The 21,948-nt window shown below is 35.5% G+C and overlaps 1 protein-coding gene and 1 non-coding gene across 2 annotated transcripts in view; both read right to left on the bottom strand.

Moving 5' to 3' along the window:
• The window catches only part of LOC116840589, a 105,589-nt gene that overhangs the window by 19,087 nt on the left and 64,554 nt on the right, over positions 1-21,948 (bottom strand). The window contains exons 2-5 of the mRNA XM_032807468.1: positions 20,284-20,398; positions 12,052-12,111; positions 4,492-4,624; positions 2,817-2,956 (exon numbers count right to left, since the gene is read on the bottom strand). Of these exons, the coding sequence (XP_032663359.1) occupies positions 2,817-2,956; positions 4,492-4,624; positions 12,052-12,111; positions 20,284-20,398 (448 nt within the window). The remainder of the gene's footprint in view (positions 1-2,816; positions 2,957-4,491; positions 4,625-12,051; positions 12,112-20,283; positions 20,399-21,948) is intronic.
• On the bottom strand, positions 14,198-14,270 carry Trnak-uuu. The gene has a single exon. It is a non-coding gene; the product is annotated as a tRNA-Lys (tRNA).

Here is a 21,948-nt window from a genome sequence, read left to right as displayed (position 1 = left end):
CTTCGTAGAAGTCACCTTTACAGGGGAATAGAGCAATGTCATAAATTTAACAAAATAGCAAAATTATACTTCATATCCAACAAATTCCTGGATATTCATAATCATTTTGCTAACTATTGTTTTCCAGTGCGACGTCATCCTTCCCGTAGAGCGAACTATTACCGAGGACACACTGGGAAAATTCGCGAGCGGGAATTTCTGCGCAGCGCCTCGCTTTGCACGAATCACGAGAAAAGCTTTCGACTTACATTCTCCCCCGGGGTCTGGCCTCTCGCGCTCTTTCGTTCTCTCTTTCGGTGGCTTTTCGTTGGAATCTGCAAGACGCTCGCCCATAGCTTTCGACTTGAAAGCATCGTTTAATTATTCAATTACGCACGCTCAGTCACGCGTGCGAGCGGAGCGCGATGCATTAGCCGTGAACCTCGCAGCGTTCATAGGAAATGTCAGATTTTAAGTGCCGTTTCAGAGCGAGTTCTTCGCGAAATTCCGTGCGCGAGATATAACTCAGCGAACAGGAATAAAAAGACAGAATTCGTTTCCACGACTGCGAGTCGCTACGCGGAAAAACGTTTCTTTGCAAACTTGCCGTTAATTTTTCCTCGCTGCGGATTTCGCGGTTCTTATAGTTGGCGTTTTTCGGCGCCGGTGATCGCGCAAAATTGATAATTAATTAAGAACGGCCCGCGGCGACTCGGCTTGGCTCGACTCGACATTATCGTCGATGTGTAACTGCGAGAGATCCTCAAAGGGCTAATCGGAAGCCGACTCGATTAATGGGCAGAGCGATGTCCTCCCTCGTGTACCTCCCCCCAGTTATTTATGAACTCTGTGGGGTGGAATAGCGCCACGTGGATCCTTTTGTGCGCAGATTTGTCACGGTGTAGATGTACTCGTCGTGCACGATAGACAGAAGTCAGGAGAAGTCATGGAAACCATGCTCTCTCTCTCTCTATCTGCCTGGCTCTTCTGTTCTCTCTTTCTCTCGATATTTACTTGCGAAAATTTGCCCGACATGATTTCTGTTTTTGCAACAAGATCTTTAATGGATTCGACTAGATACACGATCGAAACAGGACTCTTTTAAAGTGAATCAGTAAAAAAAATTTTTGATTGTACCAGTGAGAGGAGTATTTATAATTAGCGAGTATTCACACTGATTTTCAGTGAAACAACTTCCACTTTACTGCTTCATTTTACTCTCTAAATTTCTTGGAGTGAAATTTCACTTGAGAAGTGGACGATCGAGTTACTTGAGTGCTTTTTCACTTCTACAGAGTGAATTCTTCACTCTGACTTGTTGAGTGAATATTTTTACTTGAAATTAAAGAGTGAATCTGATATATTCCACCTGATGTATTGCTAGGAGAACACACACAAATACATATTCATTTGAATAGATTGAAACATCCATTCATATAGAGTCAGAATCCACTCAGATGTTGAAACATTCACTCTTGTGATTTCGAGTGGCAGTATTTTCACTGTCATCTCGAGCGAAAATACTGCCATTTTCCATCCCAAGAAATTTAGAGAGTATATCTTACTGATTTTGACCAGTGAGAGTTTCACTGCGAAATCTGTAGTGCACAAATTCGTTATACGTTGTGCGAAATCCAACTTTCTGCGTTTCTGGTGACGGAATTAACCACTCCTATTTGTTGAAATCAATTGTCAATTAAACGGTCTCCAATTGAATTGGCTCATAGTAATCGTCAATTAAACACGATGATTAATTTAAAAAGCAATTAATTACTTACAACCTATTAACTAATCTTTTCAGTCACACTTATAAACGAATCATCAGTCATATGTGTAGCATTTCAATGAAGAATATATTGATTGTAGGGAAGATCGGTTCTGGTTGTCATACTTTTTACATATTGATTAAAAAAAGATGTATGTATATTTATAATGTGTAAAAGATGTATGTATATTTAAAAGATGTAGTAATATTTATTAATATGGAGCATATTTTCATACAAGTATAATTTCTTTGAACAAAGAAAATATCTTGATATATATTTATACAGAACAAAATTAAATGGTAAACAAAATGTGCGATTGTGATTATTCATTCCATACTCCCAGGATTGGTTCTCATATATCCTTTATGTAAAGAAAACAAAACAAACTGTTTCTATTTTAAAGTTTTAAGTATTTTATTAAAGTTAGTGATATTTTATGATCAGATACAATGAACAATCATTGAACTAAGAGTTTATGAGAAATAATTCTCATAAACTTTGTAATAATTTTGAACTGTGTAGGACCCAACATAAGCTTATTATTGAGATACATAAACATTATATATCATTATGTATGCGCTTTTATGCTTCTTGCAAAGCGTCTTAGCTACGTGACGGACTTACAACGCGTGACAACTAATTCCGCTTAATTTCAATCAAATTAGCCCGAACGGTCATTTGGAATAAAAGAGATTATATTTATAAATTATGTTGCCATAACTGTTAACTAAGCGCAGGAAAAATTGTGTAGGCGTTTCCTACACAATTAAAGAGAGATTTCGACAAGAAATTCCAAAACTAATAACGGATCAGTAAAAATAGAGGCAAGAAAAATTTACTCACTGCGTGAACAATTTTGAAAAAGTACTTGTAAATATACCACTTTGTGATATTTCTGCCACTTCTTATACCCACCTAACGTAATACAAACATATACTATAGAGAAGAATATGCTCCTTCATTTATTGCACGAAATGTGCGTGTGTAAGAGAGAGAGAGAGCTTTGTGACAATTAACCTCTGTGTGACTTCTAGACCCCGTCTCCCCTACTTTAGAAAGAGTCTTGCTTACCATTCTGTGTGTCCTGAGACGTCGCCGACGTCGATACGTTCGTAATGGGAAGTGGCTCCACGTAGGTCCGATCCGTCGGTTCTTCCTTCACGGCGACGTCCTTCGTGTTCTTATTAGCCGGCGGGTTTATCTTCCGATTTCTACACGAAAAAAAGGTTTGGTGGAATTAACCAAATATCTGATCGAATATGAACGATCCAAAAATTCCAATTGAAGTAACCCAAATTCTGTTTAAGTTAACAAGATTTTTGGTTAGTCAACCAAAAACTAAAGAGAGATTCCGATAAGAAATTCCAAAACTAATAACGGATCAGTAAAAATAGAGACAAGAAAAATTTACTCACTGCGCGAGCAATTTTGAGAAAGTACTTGTAACTATAGCACTTTGTGATATTTCTGCCACTTCATATATCCACTTAACGTAGTACAAACATATACTATAGAGAAGAATATGCTCCTTCATTTATTACATGAAATGTGCGTGTGTGAGAGAGAAAGCTTTGCTCTTTAGTTAGTCAATCAAAAATCCTGTTAACTTAAATAGAATTCGGGTTACTTCAATCGGAATTTCTGGATCGTTCATATTCGACTAGATATTTGGTTAATTCAACCAAACCTTTTTTCCGTGTACGAGTAACACGCAGAATTTTTCGCTTCGTGCGATTCACAGTAAACACCAACCTAGCAACCCTTATGGAGTTGTGTTCGCGCGGGTAAAGAAACACCCTTTCATCCGCGATATTCATGTAAATACTTGAGATAGTTTCAATGACAGTATGAAGGGCTAGGGATGTGCGATTTTGTGACATATGCGCTGTAATTTTCTTTTCTTGAATCGCAATGCGATATGCAATTGAATTTTTATCGCAAAATGACACCTCCAATTTGAAATTACTCGTCATTTTAGTTGAGTATCTGTGCAAATATCGCGCGATAATCTACGATATTTTATATTGTCTACGAGACATAATGGGACTACGTTATAACAATCTTAAAATGTTCAGTTGCATTATTCATTTTTACATATGATTTATATACATATATATTTTTTTTATATATACTTCAAAAGATTACCAAAGATTGCTACATTTAATACTGATTGTCATCAATATTTTAATAAAAAAGATAGTCTTATAAGAAAAATGTTGTCAATAAATAATTATAATTAATTAAACGTGCAATAATATATCTTGACATATTTCATATTTTAAAAGTCACTTTTAAAAATATTTAAAAATTAATGATTTGAAAATAAACAAGTTTCGTAAAATGTCTCCCATTTTTTTGCGTAGAAAGCATGATGTGTGTGTTAGTGATGTTTTTTAAAAAAAAAAACTTCATTATGTTTTCATTTTTAACTATTCTTTCACAGTAAAACTTATGTTTTCCTATAGTGAATATTTTAAAGAATATTTTGATATACAGTACAAAGGGAGAGTTGATTTTTAATGTTTGACATTTATTTAAACATTATGGTTCTCATTATGCACCAGGTTCTCTTATGGCGATTTAAAATTATATTTGTGATACACTAAATTGTAATGTGATATATCGTATTCATTGAAATGATTGAATTCATTGATTTTTTAAAAAGATTGCGTCACGATACACAATTCCACAAATCGCACATCCCTGTAAAGGATCGACAGCTCAATCACTCTTCATTCGAACTTACCCGAAGCAACGGTCTGAGCTGAGCTCGAGAAAATCGCCGTTTTGACTGTGCGTGACGGAGGACTGATACTGCGGGTGATAACTGCCCTCGTCGTTTCTCGTGCAATTGCTCGACTCTTGCTTCACGCTCGCACCTGTTTCACAAGCGAGACGATTACATCGACACGTGTATATTGTTTCTTAAAATCGCGACTCACATCTCTTGTATATTTCAAGAGTGGGAGATTAAATATTTCAACGAAAAGTAAAAAGATTATTTGAGCAAAACGACGATTACGTCCTCTCGCGACTCTTTTATTTTTCAATCTTTATTTCTCGATCAATAAAGCAATGAAGGAGCCAATAAGAGCCAACGCAAGATAATGTAATAAACGAAATGTAATGTAATTAACGAAATCGTATGAAGAGAATTTTTTAGTAAAGAATACTCTATATTTTTTGTAACCGACGAACATATCAATATCCCGAACCAATGAACATAATTTGATTATGGTTTCGTTTCTTATAGGCTGTTCAGATTTCAGAAACTGAATTCTTTCTGTGTGAGAAATAAGTAAGCTAGATTTCTGTTCCTTGTGTTATTAAAAAATTTACTGCGGAAAAAATTATCTAGCGGAATTTATATTTTCAGTAAAATTTACTATGTTCTTTAACAAGATGTACTTTACTGAGTGTATTTTTCTGGAGTACTAGAAATATAGTAATATTTAAGGATGAGTCGAAAAAAACCTGATTTTTAAGTCTTCGAAACTCGAATATAAAACTTTGTAAAGTTTCGAAACTCTCGAAACTTGAAAGTATGCAAACTTAAAATGCTAAATAAAAAAAGAGAGGATGACTAACAGTATAAAATAGACTTTTTTAATTACACTTTTCACTAAAAAAAAATCAATCTTTTAAAAATTAAAATAGATAAGTATGATTATTTTTGCGTCCTAAAATTGGCATCTCTATCTTTGGTTTCGATAGATTTAAATCACAAAAATAGCGCGAAATTTCGAGTCTTCGAAACCTTTCAGAGTTTTGAGGGGAGTTTCGAATATTTCCAGTAAAATTGAAAAGGATATGCATGAAAAAAAAAAATTCTAATATTTTCCTCACGTAGGAAAACGAATCTCGGCATTTTTGCAAAATTTCTTTGCCGACCTACCCCCGCTCTTCACCGCCGCATATCATTGTCGTTTATCGAGTGCGGCGTACGTAACGATCGTTTCTCCGGACGATTCATAGTCGAGTCGAACGGCGGGGCGCCGGAGGACATAAGGGCGCGTGTCCTACCGGAAGTAAAGACGCATCGCTGCAGCGACACGTGAGGAAGGGACGGGAAAATGGACGGGAAGGTGGGGTCTAATGGGGTGCCGACGATTTCGCGAGAGGGCGAGGGCTGCGCCCCCGATAAATCAAACAGGCCCCGGCCGTGGGAAGCATAAGTCACGAGCCTCCGGCAATAATTGTATTTGTAAACATTGGAAGTTTACCGATGTGAAAGCGCGACGGTGGTGCGCGCGCTCGATAGATTGAATTATCTCGCGGCGCATCCGCGATCTCGTCGCGGATCATAATTATTCCCCATCGAGCGCGCGCGAGAGGCTACAAAGAGCTTCTCATCGCTGCTGATTGAAAGGAAATTGCAGCGTAACTGGCATTTTTCCCACGAAACAACGTCGACTTTTGCATCCAATATCGGTATAGCGTGGGGTAAGAAGGACCATGTATAAAATATGCATTCTAATTAATAGTTCCAGAATTGCCGCGAGAGATCTTCACAGTCCTCCTGCCGGCCTTTAATTCCATATGCCATATCCTCTATTTCAATCATTTTATGAACGAAAATTGCATTTATTATCAGAAATAGTGTATCATACACTTGTAAGAAATTTCATTCTAGCTATTAACACATCGCTTAATTTTATTCAGTCACGATGGAGAATATCAATAGAAAACTTCGAGAGGCTCGAAAATTTACTTTGCTATTATCAAATCAATTTTTCTATTTCTTAACTGTAATGTTATTCCGATTTTGAATGAACTCGGAGAAAAGTACTTGTGTTCTAAAAGGATCATTTCGCGATTTTGTACCTGCTATTTCTTTCAAGATAAATACTTAAAAAAGCACATGAGCAACATACCCTTGAGGCCATGGTCTCCCCTATTGATAGAGTAAATGATGGCGCTGTCTATTCAAAATATATAATCTAACTATATCACGGCTTATAAATCATTAAAAAAAAAAAAGTGTATAAAACAATCATTGTTTTAAGCAACGATCTTATTAGAAAGATTTTAAAGTCTTGAGTTTTGACAACGTTATAATTTTATTTAAATATTACGATAGTCTCATACAGTGGGAGAAATTATTCGATAAGAAATTAATAAACGGATTTTTCCGATTAAAATATCAGTGAATTTTTGTATCCGATCAGGAAACATTCGATGAGAAATGTCGGTTTATAATTTTTTCATCGATTTGTCTGATGAAATCCCATTATGATCGGAAGTATTCGATTAAATTTAATCGAATATAAAAATTTATCGGTATTTTGATCGGAAATATCCGTTTGTTAATTTTTTATCGGATAATTTCTCTCAATGTGTAATTTGTATTGAGATATTAATTAAAGAAGATTTGTAAATGATAACACGCTCGATATGGTAGATGAATTGTAGTGATAATTACGTTTGCCGTCGTGTGCTTGCATATTAGATCAAACTGAACAAAAAAATCCTTTACCATTTTGTAAACGACCATATAGATTTTTAGTCATTAAATAAAGAAGATCGCGCAAAATTGTGCATCGATCTTTTCTTTTATTCTTCTTCTATTTACTTTTATCTATCTTTTTCTATTTACCATATCATGCATGATTATGCATATTCACAAATCTTCTACGATTAATATCTCGATCGTTATTGTGATTTTCGCAAGACGGTGTTGGACTTTTTTGCTCACCTCGATTCGCTCTACGTCCTCACAAGAGATTGTGAAATCAAGTTGGGACACCCTGTATACTGCTTGAAAACCACGCTTGCTCCGGTTTGCTTTATTATTTATTTATTGCACCGTGAAGTCTATGCACTAGCTCGTTCTAACTAGCATACACGGAGAAAAATAATTTTGCTTTTTTAGCAAAATCGTCGTTGCTACAGCATATTTGTAGTGATATAAAAAAAACTTAGTTGACGTAACTAATTTTACAAATTATTTGTTATCAGAGCAGAAGTAGTTTCGTTGCCAGGATAGAAAAAATTTGTTGAGTGTATTTGTCCTAAGAATCACGTTAATTTGCTATTGATGAAATAATATCCTTAGCAAATTTATTTGCCATCGGAGCAAAACTGCAACTGCTTATATAAATCCATCATGGTTCTTATAGCAAAATAATTTGTAGATTCAGCAAGTTATGTCCAGCAAATAATGATTAATATTCTTAGCAATCTTTTTGCTGTCCATAAAATGACGAAAAGATTTTGCTAGACCAGCAGAAAATTTACTGGGACAGCAAATTATTTTTCTCCGTGTGTTATTGATTGTTAATCGAGAGAGCCTTAATCGATTTAGTATATAGCATGTAACTGATTAACGCCAGACATCCACCTGGCGCTCGGCTGCTCTCTCTCTTTCTCTTTCTCTCTCTCTCTCTCTCTCTCTCTCTCTCTCTCTCTCTCTCACACACAGATCTTCGCTTCGCAAGTCAATCTATATTTTATCTTGCAAAATAAAAATAAAAACGCCGATGTATTCCCGCGTATCCGCGCCACAGTGGAAGCGTACGCGCATCGACAATATCTTCCTAAATACGTCGCCAGTTACGTATAATATTACGCGAAAGATACGCGCGGCCTGGGAACGCCGCGTGCGTGCGTGCGCTATATATGTATGCGCGCGCGTGCGCACACATATGTGTATGTATGTGTACGTGAATGTGTATATAGACATTAGCTAGCCCCCGATTCCCTCTGGCTGTTTGCCCGCCCGGTTGAAATGCTCGACGATACGTTTGTTCAACGTTCGACGCTGAATTACACACATACTGTACGCGAATTTCGTCCGCTCGCTCGCTTGCTTGCTCGCTCGTCCGCGCGAGCGCGGAATAATGTAAACCATCCATTAAACCGAGAGATATCTTCAATGTCGGTGAAGTGAAATACGGCTGTTGCGAATTTTTGCCCGTTTATTATAATAATGATCGCGGAAACGGTGCGTTATATCGATAGCAGCGGCAGCACGGTGGCGCGACGACGACGACGTTAATAAGCGCGCCGCATTAAAGAGAGATAAAAAAAAAAGGAGGAGAAGAAGCAGCGAAACGCCGCTGGCTTAATATAAAGTGCTTACTCGCGTAATCCGATATCGATGATCGGCCGCGCGAGAGGAGACGAAGTGCGTCCGTGTGTTGATTCTTTCCGTTCCCTCTCTCCTCCCCCCTCTCTCTTTTTCTTTCTATACGAAAAAGAATTCTGCCCCGCGGGCCAGACTTCTCGCCGGTTTTTAATAAAGGACCGATATTGCACCGCCGCCGCCGCCGCCGCCAGCAGGCCGTGGATTTAAAGTCGCGATTATTTTGCGGGAAAAACACGCCGAGCTGTCGTTGCAGGCCGACAGCACCAGCGTGTTCGCTGGTTGTTGCGGCTGTCGCAAAAATAGGCTGTCGGGTCGAAACGGCCGATAAAACCGCAACACGCGCGCCGAAAGTGTCGGCGGCTAATTAAACATGCACGCCCGCGGCGTGTAACGTATTACTAATTGATCCGCCGATACGCCGGTGATTACACGGTTAACCCTTTAAGTCCGCGAGCGTTGTATCAAACGTGCTGGTCGATTTCACTTTTATTCGCGAACAAACGGAGCTCGGTCTGCGCGCGTACATGAAAATCGCGCTTGAAAATAGTGTTAAAAGAAGAAAGCTAATCTCTAGCAACTTTTACGGAAATACAAAAGTATAATGCACCGCAAAAACTCATTAGTACTTTTCATTTTCGAGCCGCAACAAAGACAACTGTACTTTTCCAAACATTATTATAACATAAAATACACTCTGAAGTGTCAGCTGTCAAAGCATATACATAGATGGTCATCTGTATGAAACTACTTCTTCTCTCAATCTATTAAGAGAATTGGAGAGTCAGATTGCTTGAAAATCGTGCTTGTTTTTTTACAATTTTTTACGACAAACTGAATAAATATGCGAAAGTGTTATTTTGACGTGTATTTATACAACATATAAAGAGAAGAAAAATATAGTTTTGATGATCAAATACTCAATATAAGTGTATAGTACATGCAGTTAAAATATATTTCGTTTTTCTTTTTAAGGTCGTCATTTTGCAGTAATATCTTGGCTTTCAATGGTTCAGTTAAGCTGAATTTTAGATAGAAAATTTTCGTAAACTTGTCGTGACAAACTCGTAAAAATATTTAATTTTAAAATATTAATTTTTTTACTATAAAAGAACTGAAAATTTAATAATATTCTATGAAGATATTTGCAATTTTGTTAACTTTTACTCAATTTTTATTATAGTGCTTCACACGATAACGACAAGCTTACGGAAATTTTCTACCTAAAATTCATCTTAATTGAACCACCGAAAGTAAAAATATTACTGCAAAATGACGACCTTAAAAACAAAAGAAAAACAAAATATATTTTAACTGCATGTACTATACATTTATATTGAGTATTTGATCAAAATTATATTTTTCTTCCCTTTATATGTTGTATAAATACACGTTAAAATAATACTTTCGCATATTCATTCAGTTTATCATAAAAAATTGTGAAAGAACAAGCACGATTTTCAGGCAATCTGACCTTCCAGTCCTCTTAATGCCTGAGCCTATTGAAACTGCAATCTATGGGCTCTTCGTAACTATGCAAAACAGGACATCAAAATATGTTCAAATATAGAAAAAGATTAATTTTTCTCGTTTGTTTCATCAACACGACAAAAATCCGCACAAACTTATGGAGCAATTTAATATTTCAATTTCATACAAATGGAATGTGATGCTCTTTTACATGCAACGTTGTTTATCACTTTGGCGAACAGCTAAGTTCGACTATTTCAGGATGGTCGAGGACCTACGTCGCGTCTCGAAGGGAGAGGATTTCTAAACGCCCAGACCTACAGAACAGCATGGGATAACAGATTTTCCGAGCAATCTCGAGGCTGAAGAAGCCAACCGGCGGCGCGCGAAACACTTCCGCACGCTGCACGATCTTCGCGGTGATTTCCGCGGAGATTGACATCCTCCAATCCCGTATGGGTCCCGGATTTATTTATCTAGGCGAATTACCCAGACATCGTGAATCGTGGCGTGTCGAATTGCGCGCGGAATTCTTCCGCTGTGACGATTAATTACGATCGAGTATTTTTGTTAAATATTTTGTTATCAACCTTTTAAGCCTGACCTACAATGTGTTCTTTGCTTTCTGTTTCTTATTTTTTATCTTTTTTTAGTTTAAGGTTTAATTTAAAGCTTGAGTCAGAAAAAGATAAAGAAAAAGTAACAGGAAGCAAATAATACATTATAGATCAAGCTTTAGGGACGGAAGTCGAATTACGAAACGAAAATGAAAAAAGAACGACAAAAGAGAAAAATCAAGCAAAATTATTAAATTAAGAAAAATCAAGTGAAATATTACACTGAGAGAAAAAATGGTTAATATTACTGGAAAATTGTAGTTATTTTCGTCACCAACTATATATTCTTCTGTTGATCTAGCAAAAAAATATTAGTAGCAACATACATATAAGATTATTGTCACTAACGCTATAGTATAATACTCACTACAAGAATAGTTCTCATAACTATAAATCTTTCTTTATGCGATTATAGTTACAAATGCCAGACACTTTTTTCTCAGTATAGTACATTAAGAGCATATCGATTGTTTCTCAATGCGAAATCGTCATATGTTATACTACAAAATTGTAAATGTCCCAGTAATTATTTGTTCATTTAAACAACGTCCCAGTGATTGAAACATTAATAACATATTGGTATTTAATATTTCAGAAAAAGCCTTGAAAATTTTGTTAAAAGATATTTCTTTATATATATGCTAATATACAATATTATTTAATAAGCATTAAGTCAATGAATTTGCATTATTCGATGATTAAGATATAATTCATTTTTCAGTTCCATTACTGATACAACAGGCATTGTTTAATATCCCATTAAAATTACAACTGATATCTATTGATTATTTTATTTCCTATTATTTTCCGACCGCTGAAAAAATAAAGTTTTATATAAACGTTATTTTTGACAACAATTCTGTTCATTATTGATTAATAAAAATGTAAAATTGATTGTGCTTTCTTATTAGTTCAGTTATTGAGACATTTATCTTACATAATGCGATTTTCCGAACTCGAAAAAAATTCTTTATTGATAGCAAATGATTCCCGGTTAGTTCAGATTGCTCATTTGCGTCATTAGAGTTAATCTGTGAAAATGATAGTACGAAAAAACGAGTTCGAGCAGGCTTTGATTTTATGATCGTTATAAAAAAAAAAAAAATTAATCAAAAAGAAAATGACAGTCACTCACTTGACATCTGATGAAACTCGGGTACGTATTGTTCGCTGTCCTCAGTTTCGGAGCCGCTGCCTGGGCATAAAATACAGACAAGATTAGAAGGCGAAGTCGAATAATTAATCTTGAGAAGAATGTTGCGAAGAAGAAAGTTACACTCGCGAGGGGACGACGAGATAATTAACATATTGACTGCCACAATACCTACTAACCAGCTTTCAGTAATTAGTAACACTAATCTCTAAATTTCTTGGAATGAAATTTCAAAACGAACGAAACGAGTGAATGTTTCGATGAATTATAGAATAAATATGTTCTTGTGACGAATAAGAAAGTAAACTGACAAGTAAACCTACCGATTTTGTTAAAATTATTTAACTATGTCTTGTATTCAGTTTTATTTCTTATGCATTTTTGTTGTACTTGATGATAGAAGTGATTAAAAAGTTATAAACTGCCCGTGAAACTCAAAGTAAGCCAAAATGAAAAAATATAACCTAAATATTTTTTGTGTACTTCTACATTTGTGCCAAATTAGAAAGAAATCAGAATGTACCTTTTGGGTAGGTTTATTTGTCAGTTTACTTTCTTGGATGAGTGTATTGTTCATATCTTTTAAAAATAATGTAAACATTTTGAAAAAATTAAATTACTTTAATTAATTATTAATTTATATTGCACCTCTCTAAAAGTGACACAAACAATTTAACATTGATCAGAGTCTGCACTGAGAGAAATTATCCTATAAAACATTAACAAATGGATATTTTCGATCAAATTCTGATGAATTTTGTATCTGAACATCGGATGAGAAATATCGGTTCATAATTTTTTCATCGGTTTATCTGATGAAATACTATTATAATCGAAAATATTTGATTAAATTTAATCGGATATCTTAATCAGATATAGAAATCGAATATAGAATTCATCGGTACTTTGATCGGAAATATTTGTTTGTTAATTTTTTATCGGATAATTCTTCTCAGTGAAGTGACATTTATTTGAAATACTAATAGTATTTTTTTCTATATGTGGAAGTATATTAGATTTCAATTTTGAGCTCTATTCGACAATTGAGGATTCACTTTGTACGCGTGTAAACTTACTCGAACTCGAGTGATCACAAGACTTTTCGAGTGAAATTTTATTCTAAGAAGTTTAGAGAATACCAAGCATGTGTTCTTAATGTAACGAATTGTTATTACGTAAAAAGAAAATATCGGTAAGTTTCCTTTTTTTCTAAAACCTCATGTGGCAGTCAATGTGAAAAAAAAAGAAGAAAGAGAACATTTTGAAAATTCTACCCGAAATGCTGACGAGAACGTGGTCGTTTCCCCGCAGCGGCGGTATAAAATCCGTCTCCATCCTTTTGATATCGTCCGTTACATCACGTCCAGCACGTATTACATCGTGGTTGAACGAGTTAATTAAAATTAATGTTCCGAGCGAACAGTAGCTGCTGCGCGTAATTATCTCGTCACCCCGGTAACTTAGGAATAATTCTACGCTACATCTCTATAAATTCCAAAGATCGATATACCAGAATTCTCTCTCTCTCTCTTTCTCTCTCTCTCTCGCAACGGTATTTTTTTAATAAAATTTTATTTTTTACTTATTTTAATGGGACTTCACGACTTTTAATTGCTCTCGTTCGGCCAACTGTTATTGTAGTTTGATAAAATCCCACAATTAACGAATAATAATTGATAGCTTGGTTCTTTTCCGTTCTCACGTCGATTTGTCAATTGTCTAACTTGAACGTGACTTTAATAAAATGTTTTAATAAAATCTCCTTTTTATCTGTTTGTACTTTAACCTCTCGCACTGTCTTGTGTTGAGTCTACCTCGACATTGCATGTCTTATTCCAGTCGACTTTGTAAATAATTTTTTAATGATTAAAAATATACTTAATATAAATATATTATTATAAATATATGTTCTTGCATTAGTAAAATGCTGAAATATTGAAATAAATGCAAGCTATATAATATCATCACGAAGCAAATGAGTTTCTGTGGATTGATCGAGAAGAAAAGTCGAAAACAATTTGCGCCGCAAAAGAACAATTGTTAGTTATTTGGTCAGAATTAATACCATTTCCGTCGGAAATACCAAGAACTTTAGATATAACGTGGAAAAAAAGAAAAAAAAAATAAACGCCCGAACAGGGACTCGAACCCTGGACCCTCAGATTAAAAGTCTGATGCTCTACCGACTGAGCTATCCGGGCTTGATGCTTTGGGTAGGATTAAGCGCGCACTCGAGTCAGGCTCGCGCGACGCGCCAATATTAATGAGATTTACCAGCGCTCTCTCTATAAATAATTCAATTACGACGACGCGGATGAAATTTCACAGAGATAGAACACTCACCGTCTTGCAACCAGGTCTCCTGTCTGTAGCCATGCGGCATGTATAATTCGCTTCCTGTAATCACAGTGAATGTTGTCCATATGCGTATATATTTATCGCATGCGACATGCTAGCGACTAAACATTCGAGCCAATGAGCACCGCGCAACAGTAATCTTACATCAATATTATAATTTCCCACTCAACAACGTAACCATGACGCACATTCGTTCGCATAACGCTTTGTATATATTTTTTCTGAGGAAATTAAGAGCACATTTAAGCATTTTTAAGAGGGGCCAGACATCAATGTAACGCTCTGAAAAAAGCGTTTTTGAGAATTAATTTTGCGAAAATGGATCAACCGAATATTTTGAAACATCGCGTATATTAATTAAGTAACTGTTGAATTTTACATTAATATTTTATTATATTTTTTGTTATTTGAAAAAACAATAACATAATGGCATATAATTTTGTTTTGCTGTTGTAACGGTATATAATTTTATCAAACGAATTTCTCGAAATCTTGAGTATCAACAATGTAATAATTTTAATCGAATATTATAATGGCTTTACATGAAGTATAATATGATTATTTTAATGATATTGATATTAATGATATCTTCTTCCGATATTTAGACACATTATATTCTCAACTCAAAATTTGTGATTTCCATTGATGAAAACTATTTTTTAATAATAATATAATAAAAATAAGAATATATATTTTCTTTTCGTTGGATCACATTAAATATATTGATGCAAATAAATTATTTTCGCTTAATGTTATAGAATCGCATTTTAAGATTAACATGTAAAAAATAAAGGTATTTTTAAAATAAAGATATTTTTAAGACATTTTAAAAAGAGTACTCTTTTTTTCTCTATACTCATATTTGTCACAGAATGAAGAAACAATAATGTGAAAAAAAAAATTATCTAAATTTTACTATAACAATATGTCATGTGAAATGTAACATGAAGATCTGAATGTAATTCTTAGCAAACTTGTTGTTTTATCAATATAACAAAAAACTTATATTAATGTATGATGTAAATTTATTAATTAATTCAATACAATATATTTACTGTATAAATATAATATATAAAAAATTGTTTCCATCATCAATTATCTTATTCCTGTGGTAATCATGAAAGTTTATCTGCTCTTTATTATATTTATTCATTTATTATATTTATTACATTTATTCACTTATTAGATAAGAGTATAATAAGGGAGGTCAATATTTACATCGTGTATTATCACTTCGGGAGAATTTCCTGTTATAACATATTACCACACAAATTCATAAGCAATGTACAAGGTACAGTGTGTGTGTGTATTGAAAAGTATATAAAAGTAATTTATAAGCAGAAGTGTAAATATCATTACATTAGCTTTGGCGATAATAACGCCATAAGTATATTCTATTATTTTATTAGAAAAAACAATTGGGCCAAAAATAATTTTGCAATCCTAGTTAAACAAAAAACAACTTTACAATTCTAGTTAAATTCAATCGTTTTTTCTTTCTCAGTGTACAGCATACAATATATTGCACTTATATTGTTGAGTGAGAAATCATAACATCGATGTAACGTTGCTGTAATGTTTACCGAGGAGGGAAAAGACGTTTCCATCGGCGTATCGGAATATCCGGCCCGGGTGGTAAGAAACGAATCGATCTGAATCGGAATGAGCGGGATTCGAGCGAGAGGAAGACGACAAAGGGAGCCACGACGAGGACGAGGAGGCTGACCCGAGTGAATCAGAAGCAAAAACAAACCCTTCGGCGCGAACGGGCGCATAAGAATGCCACGGCGGAAAACTGTAACGTTGGGGTGCGCGTTTAATGGGCCTTCCAGGATTCGCCATGGGTAGCCACTCGGCGGTAACCTCGTTTTGTTCCACGGCGGAGAATCCCGGCCTGCGGCCGAATCGAATCTACTTAAGCCACAGCTCATTGCTCGCGTACAACGATACTCTCACTCTCCTCCTCTTCGTCCAAGCCCTTCCGCGAAGAAGATACTCGAAGGATTCGCGGTGTCATCTTCGAGTGCCACGCTAAGGTATAGGAGATCGGGGCTAGATGCATTTATATCTTAGAATCTAGAAGTTACGACTTCTCAGGCAACTAATTGTCGCGACTGTGTAAACATAGTAGATGTAATCTTCTTCTATAGGCGAGAAATGGCATGACTTTTTTTGGTCAAGATAAAATAGTAAAACTGAAGGACTATTTTGATTTCTATTAGTCATTTTAGAAACGTCAATTATTGGATGACAATCGGTGGAAATAAGATATTGTTGGAGTAAAAAATAATTATAATTTTAGTTGAATCAATTACTTTTTTCTCAGTGTTAGGTTTATCTTGCTGAGGATATTGCTAATATAGTAAATTTCGTTAAGAGCAAATTTTTTAATAGAACATTTCAATCCTGAAATATAAATAGCACATATAAATAATTAATTACTACAGAGGATGTTAATCTATTTTTTAGTTACAAAAACTTATGACAATTTTTAACATAAAATTTTCTCTGTGTACTATTAAAAAATTTATCATATTCCTTAGCAAGATAAACTGACAGTCTATTGCTGAACTAATAAAAAATATAATATATATAATTAAAAAGAATTTACGTGAGAAAAAAGCTATAATCTCTCCGTGTGCGCTCACACAGTATACTAAGTATAAATATATTACTACAAACGTGTTATTGCATTTTGATCAAAGTATCAAAATATAAGTATCAAAGTATCAAAATATTGAAATTAATGCAAACTACGCGATGATATTGCAAACATTTATTGAATTTTTCTCGGTCATTCGATTGGAAAGAAACATTGAAAATAATACAAATCGTGAAGGATCACACCAAAATTTGTACGATTACTTATTTTTGCATATTATTTTAATAATATTAATAATATTATAATTATAATAATGCAATCGAAAACTCGATCACTATTACACAAGTGAGAATTTCGCTAAAAATTGTTGAAACAGACAAAAATTGCAAAATTGGAAGCAGTAAGATTGCGTACGCTGTTATCTTGTAAATGACACTCGATAGGTCGCTTTTAATAATTAAGCTTGCGCTATACGGTTTGTTAACGAAGGACCCCACACTCGTCTCGATTGAACGATTCGACGAAGAAATTGCGTTACAATTTTGCTCCCCGATGCACGTTGTGCAAAAAAGCGAGCGACAGGAAGCAAAGAGAAGGAGAAAAGAGGAAGGAGAAAAAGAGAGAGAGTGTGTGTGTGTCTACGGAATTTTCGTTCGTGGCGGCGCGGAGGAGTTTCAATATTTCTGAATCGTCGTTGAGGAATAGATCGACGAGCTGCGGTGGCAAGGAGGGGACGTAACGCGATTATGATAGAGAAATTGCGGCATTATAGGCAGTGATTGAGTTAGGCGGAGGTGGTCCATCCCTGAGTGGTGGCTCACACCACGGCCCATGCCAATGCTAGATATAAAGTGTCAATCACTGGCAGCCAGACGCCATTGGGGTAGCTGTACTACTCTCTCTCTCTCTCTCTTGCTCTTACAAGCATGGGGGGCTGCGTCCCCCGCTTGCAAGAGGAGCCCAGGGGAGTCTTTGCGGTGATAACACGTCACTTATTGAATTTCGTATCGGGGAATTGGCGGCGTGTTTCTGGGTCAAGGCTAAGACGGCCTCGCCGACGGAAGAGGCGTCCTTGTAACGGAAGGCGACGACGATTAACGTTCATCGCGCGGCTCTTCGACGACGAGGATGTCTCGCGACGCGTTCGCAGATCTCCCTCGTGACCCTGGATTCGTATTTGACGAATTACGATAACAGATCAAATTCGTCACAGATCGAATTGCGGGCATTTTCGAGGTAGAAATTGTGTCATTACATCTCATAAGTTGCTAAGAAGAAAAAAATTGCTATAGAGAATTTTTGTCTCATAAAAAGATTAGAGATTAATCCATATTGCATCTGAAAATGATTACGAACAATTTGATATTGATTTGGAGTCTGGAAAAAAATTATTTTACTTTGAAGAATAAATCCAGAAAACATGATGATGTCTCATGACGTTTTAAGGGAATATTTCCTGGTATAAAAAAAAAAATCGCAAAAAAGGTACTTTTTGTAGAGAAACGAAAAACTGAATAACGTAAAACCTTGCATATTCTTGAAATTATTTTATCTTACTTTATAAGAATATATTTTTATATCGTTTAAGTGACAAAAATTCTTCTTTTATATGTCATATTCTAGTTCGCTAGAAGCTCACAAAAAAGAAAATACGCAATGTAATCTTGGCTCTCCTAGAAAGAGAGAGAAAAGTACCTGAAATGTAAAAACCAAATATTTTCTTATTCAGAAGTGTCGCTATCGCCTGAACTTAGAACTGAACCAATATTATCATTCTAGACAAAATGGTAGTCTTTTATTTAAATTTTTAGTTTTTCTTCAAAGCGTTTTTGTTAATGTTTTATTAAAAAAAGAAACCAATAAATATGTAATGTTTATTTTTGTCCAGAAGATAAAGCAGAACGTGTCGATGTTTTCTTTCTCGGTCATAAAATCCCACAATAATGTTTACTTTAAGATTCTCTCGGCGTATTATGCTAATTACTAAAATTTTGCGTAACTTCAATGCCAAGCGCGAAGAGTTCGTTTGGCGCGAATTTCCACGAGATATCCGCCGAAATATCGCGGCATTTCGGCGCAAGTAATCGCGGCAAGTAATACTCCAGCGGCAGATTGTCTCGGCCGATGTAACCTCGTCGCCCCGACCTTTGGAAAATAATGTCGTCGTTGATGCGACTATATAAAGATATCGACTCGAGTCTGCCTGCGAGTGACAGGCTCTCTTCGGGGGGTATATCTCACCCTCTCTGCTCCTCTCTCTCTCTTTCTTGCTCTCTCTTCGCCTCCTTACCGGCGCTTCGTTTCGGGGTACACGTCCCCGCACGTGCTCCCCGGACGTGCCTTCCCCGAATATGTGTGTGTGTGTGTGTGTGTGTGTGTGTGTAGATGTGTACGCGATCGCTGCAACCGTGTATGATCTACACGCGTTTACACACAGTCGACTTGTCTCGTACGTGTCGACGGCACCGCCGATGGAAACGCGACGACGCGAGACGTCTCCGAGCGCGGCAGCGACGACGACGACGATGACGGTATCAAAGAGCTTCAAAGTCGTGGAGACGGGGGAGGGGGTATCGAAGAATCGACCGGTCGGTCTCTGCCCCGCGTCACTCATCTTTTCCCTTGATTACATCCTCGCAAGCTCGTTAAGACGCCACAGCAGTTTAGAGACCGCGGATACTTTCTCTCGGAGAAAAAAAAGAGGAAAAAAAAAAAAGAAAAAAAGAGCGACGCGCGTTTAGGAAATTCAATCTGGGCTCGCGAATACCTTCCTCTTCATCCTGATCACGTTTAATTAAAGAAAAAAAAGAAAGAAAGGAGAGAGAGAGAGAAAGAGAAACATAAGAGGAAAGAGAGAGAGAGCAAGAAAATATTGAATCATGGTGTCGAGTTACAAAAAGTTATTCGTAAAAAATTCCAAACAATTCTACACAAAGGCTCTTCGAAGTATATAATTTAAATTAAATATATTTAGACCAGTAAGTAGTTATTTAAACCAGTAAGAGCTGAGACGTTGTAGCGAATTATTTTGCTAAATGTTGGGAAGATAATAATATTTGACACACTGTTAACGCCAGTGTTAACGACAGTAACGCAGAGGTTTTCCAGTCTTTGTAACGTACGCGGCGAATCGAGCCTTCCACATCAAATCGATTCTGGATCCCAATTTTAATATTAATAATTATTCCTCTTATTACTCCGTGATTAAATATTATTCAATTAAAGTTGCGAAAAAATTTCATTCACTCACTCACCGGGGTGCAGTTTCTCGTTGCTTGCCGTTGTCTGAGACACCGGGTAGTTAGCGGGGCAATATTCTCCGGCGACTGTCTGCAGCGGCTCGGGTAGCCTGCCGAATCCGTTTCCGGGCTGCAAAGCAGAAGTCGGAAATTTACAGCAGGATCCCCTGTGGAGATTTTTAACCTCTCGCGGTTCTAGGTCGAGTCCACGTGCAAATCCAAGTGTTATTTTTAGATGCATAAGCATATGATTTGGCGGAAATTCTTCACATGTTTCACGTGTCTTTAAATCGCGTCACTTAATACGTTTAAAACATGTAAATGATAATTCAATACGTTTAAACGTAATAAACGTAAGGAATATGTAAGAAGAGACTTACAAGTAAATCTGTCCAAAAGGTACTCCAATTTCTTTCTAATTTGGCAAATGTAGAAGTACAACAAAACATTTAGGTCATATTTTTTTATTTTGGCCCACTTTGAGTTTCACAGTTTATAGCTTTTTAATGTTCTTACTTCTATCATCAACAAGTGCAACAAAAATGCATAAGAAATAAAATTGAATATAATATATAGTTAAATAATTTTAATAAAATCAGTATATCTGAGACATGAACCATTCTAAATTTCTTTAGCCGAGATTCCAATCGAAATATTTGAAATCTGCGCTAAATTAGTCAAAAATGGTTCCAATCTCGGTCAAACCGAGAAATTATTTGTATAAATAATTTTTTCAACTTTTTACATGTTTTGTTTAAACATTTTATTATTTATTCAAATAATTTTACACATTTGGACTTCATTTGAAATATTTCAGATTTGAAATATTTCGGTTGGAATCTCGGCAAAAGAAATTTAAAATGGTTCATATCTCAGCTATGCCAGTTTTGTTAACATTTTAATTAAAATTGTCAGATTTTTCTCTTTCTCTCTCTCGGTTTGGTAGAAATTCGAACTATTTTTGACTAATTTAGAACAGATTAAAAATATTTCGGTTAAAAGATTAAAAATATTACCGGAATATCCGCTAAAGAAATTTAGAACGATTCGTGTCTCAGCTATGCCGATTTTGTTAAAATTATTTAACTATACCTTATATTCAATTTTACTTCTTATGCATTGTATTTGTTGATGATAGGAGTGCCAACATTAAAAAGCTATAAACTGCCCGTGAAACTGTACTCACTCACTCAAAGTGGGCCAAAATGAAAAAAATATGACCTAAATATTTTTTGTACTTCTACATTTGTGCCAAATTAGAAAGAAATCGGAGTGTAATTTTTAGGTAAGTTTATTTGTTAGTCAGAATAATATACTTGGATTTGCAATGAGTGTATAACGCATCTTAATACATAGGGAGAATTTTATATAGTAAAATCAGCCTGATATGTAATATGTTAAGAAAGATTCATTTGACGTTTAATCCGATTACAATGCGTAAGGATTAAGATGCAGAGAGGTGAAGATTTTGCTTTTGAATTTCACATTTAACAATTATTTTCTTTCCCAAAAATACATACGAATAAACTGTCGTATGCGATTGACATTTGACGTGTTTTTCCCCCTTTTTTTCTTTTTTTGCTTTCAAGGATAGAGAGGAAGAGAGGAAGAAGTAGAGAGAGAGAGAGAGAGAGAGAGAGAGAGAGAGAGAGAGAGAGAGAGAGAGAGAGAGAGAGAGAG

Source organism: Odontomachus brunneus, unplaced genomic scaffold (genome assembly GCF_010583005.1).
Source record: "Odontomachus brunneus isolate Ranch 3 - 2012 unplaced genomic scaffold, Obru_v1 Obru_scaffold_010, whole genome shotgun sequence".
NCBI classification, from domain to species: Eukaryota; Metazoa; Arthropoda; class Insecta; order Hymenoptera; family Formicidae; genus Odontomachus; species Odontomachus brunneus.
The sequence above is the reverse complement of the archived record's forward strand: the minus strand, read 5'-3'. Positions and strand labels throughout refer to the sequence as shown.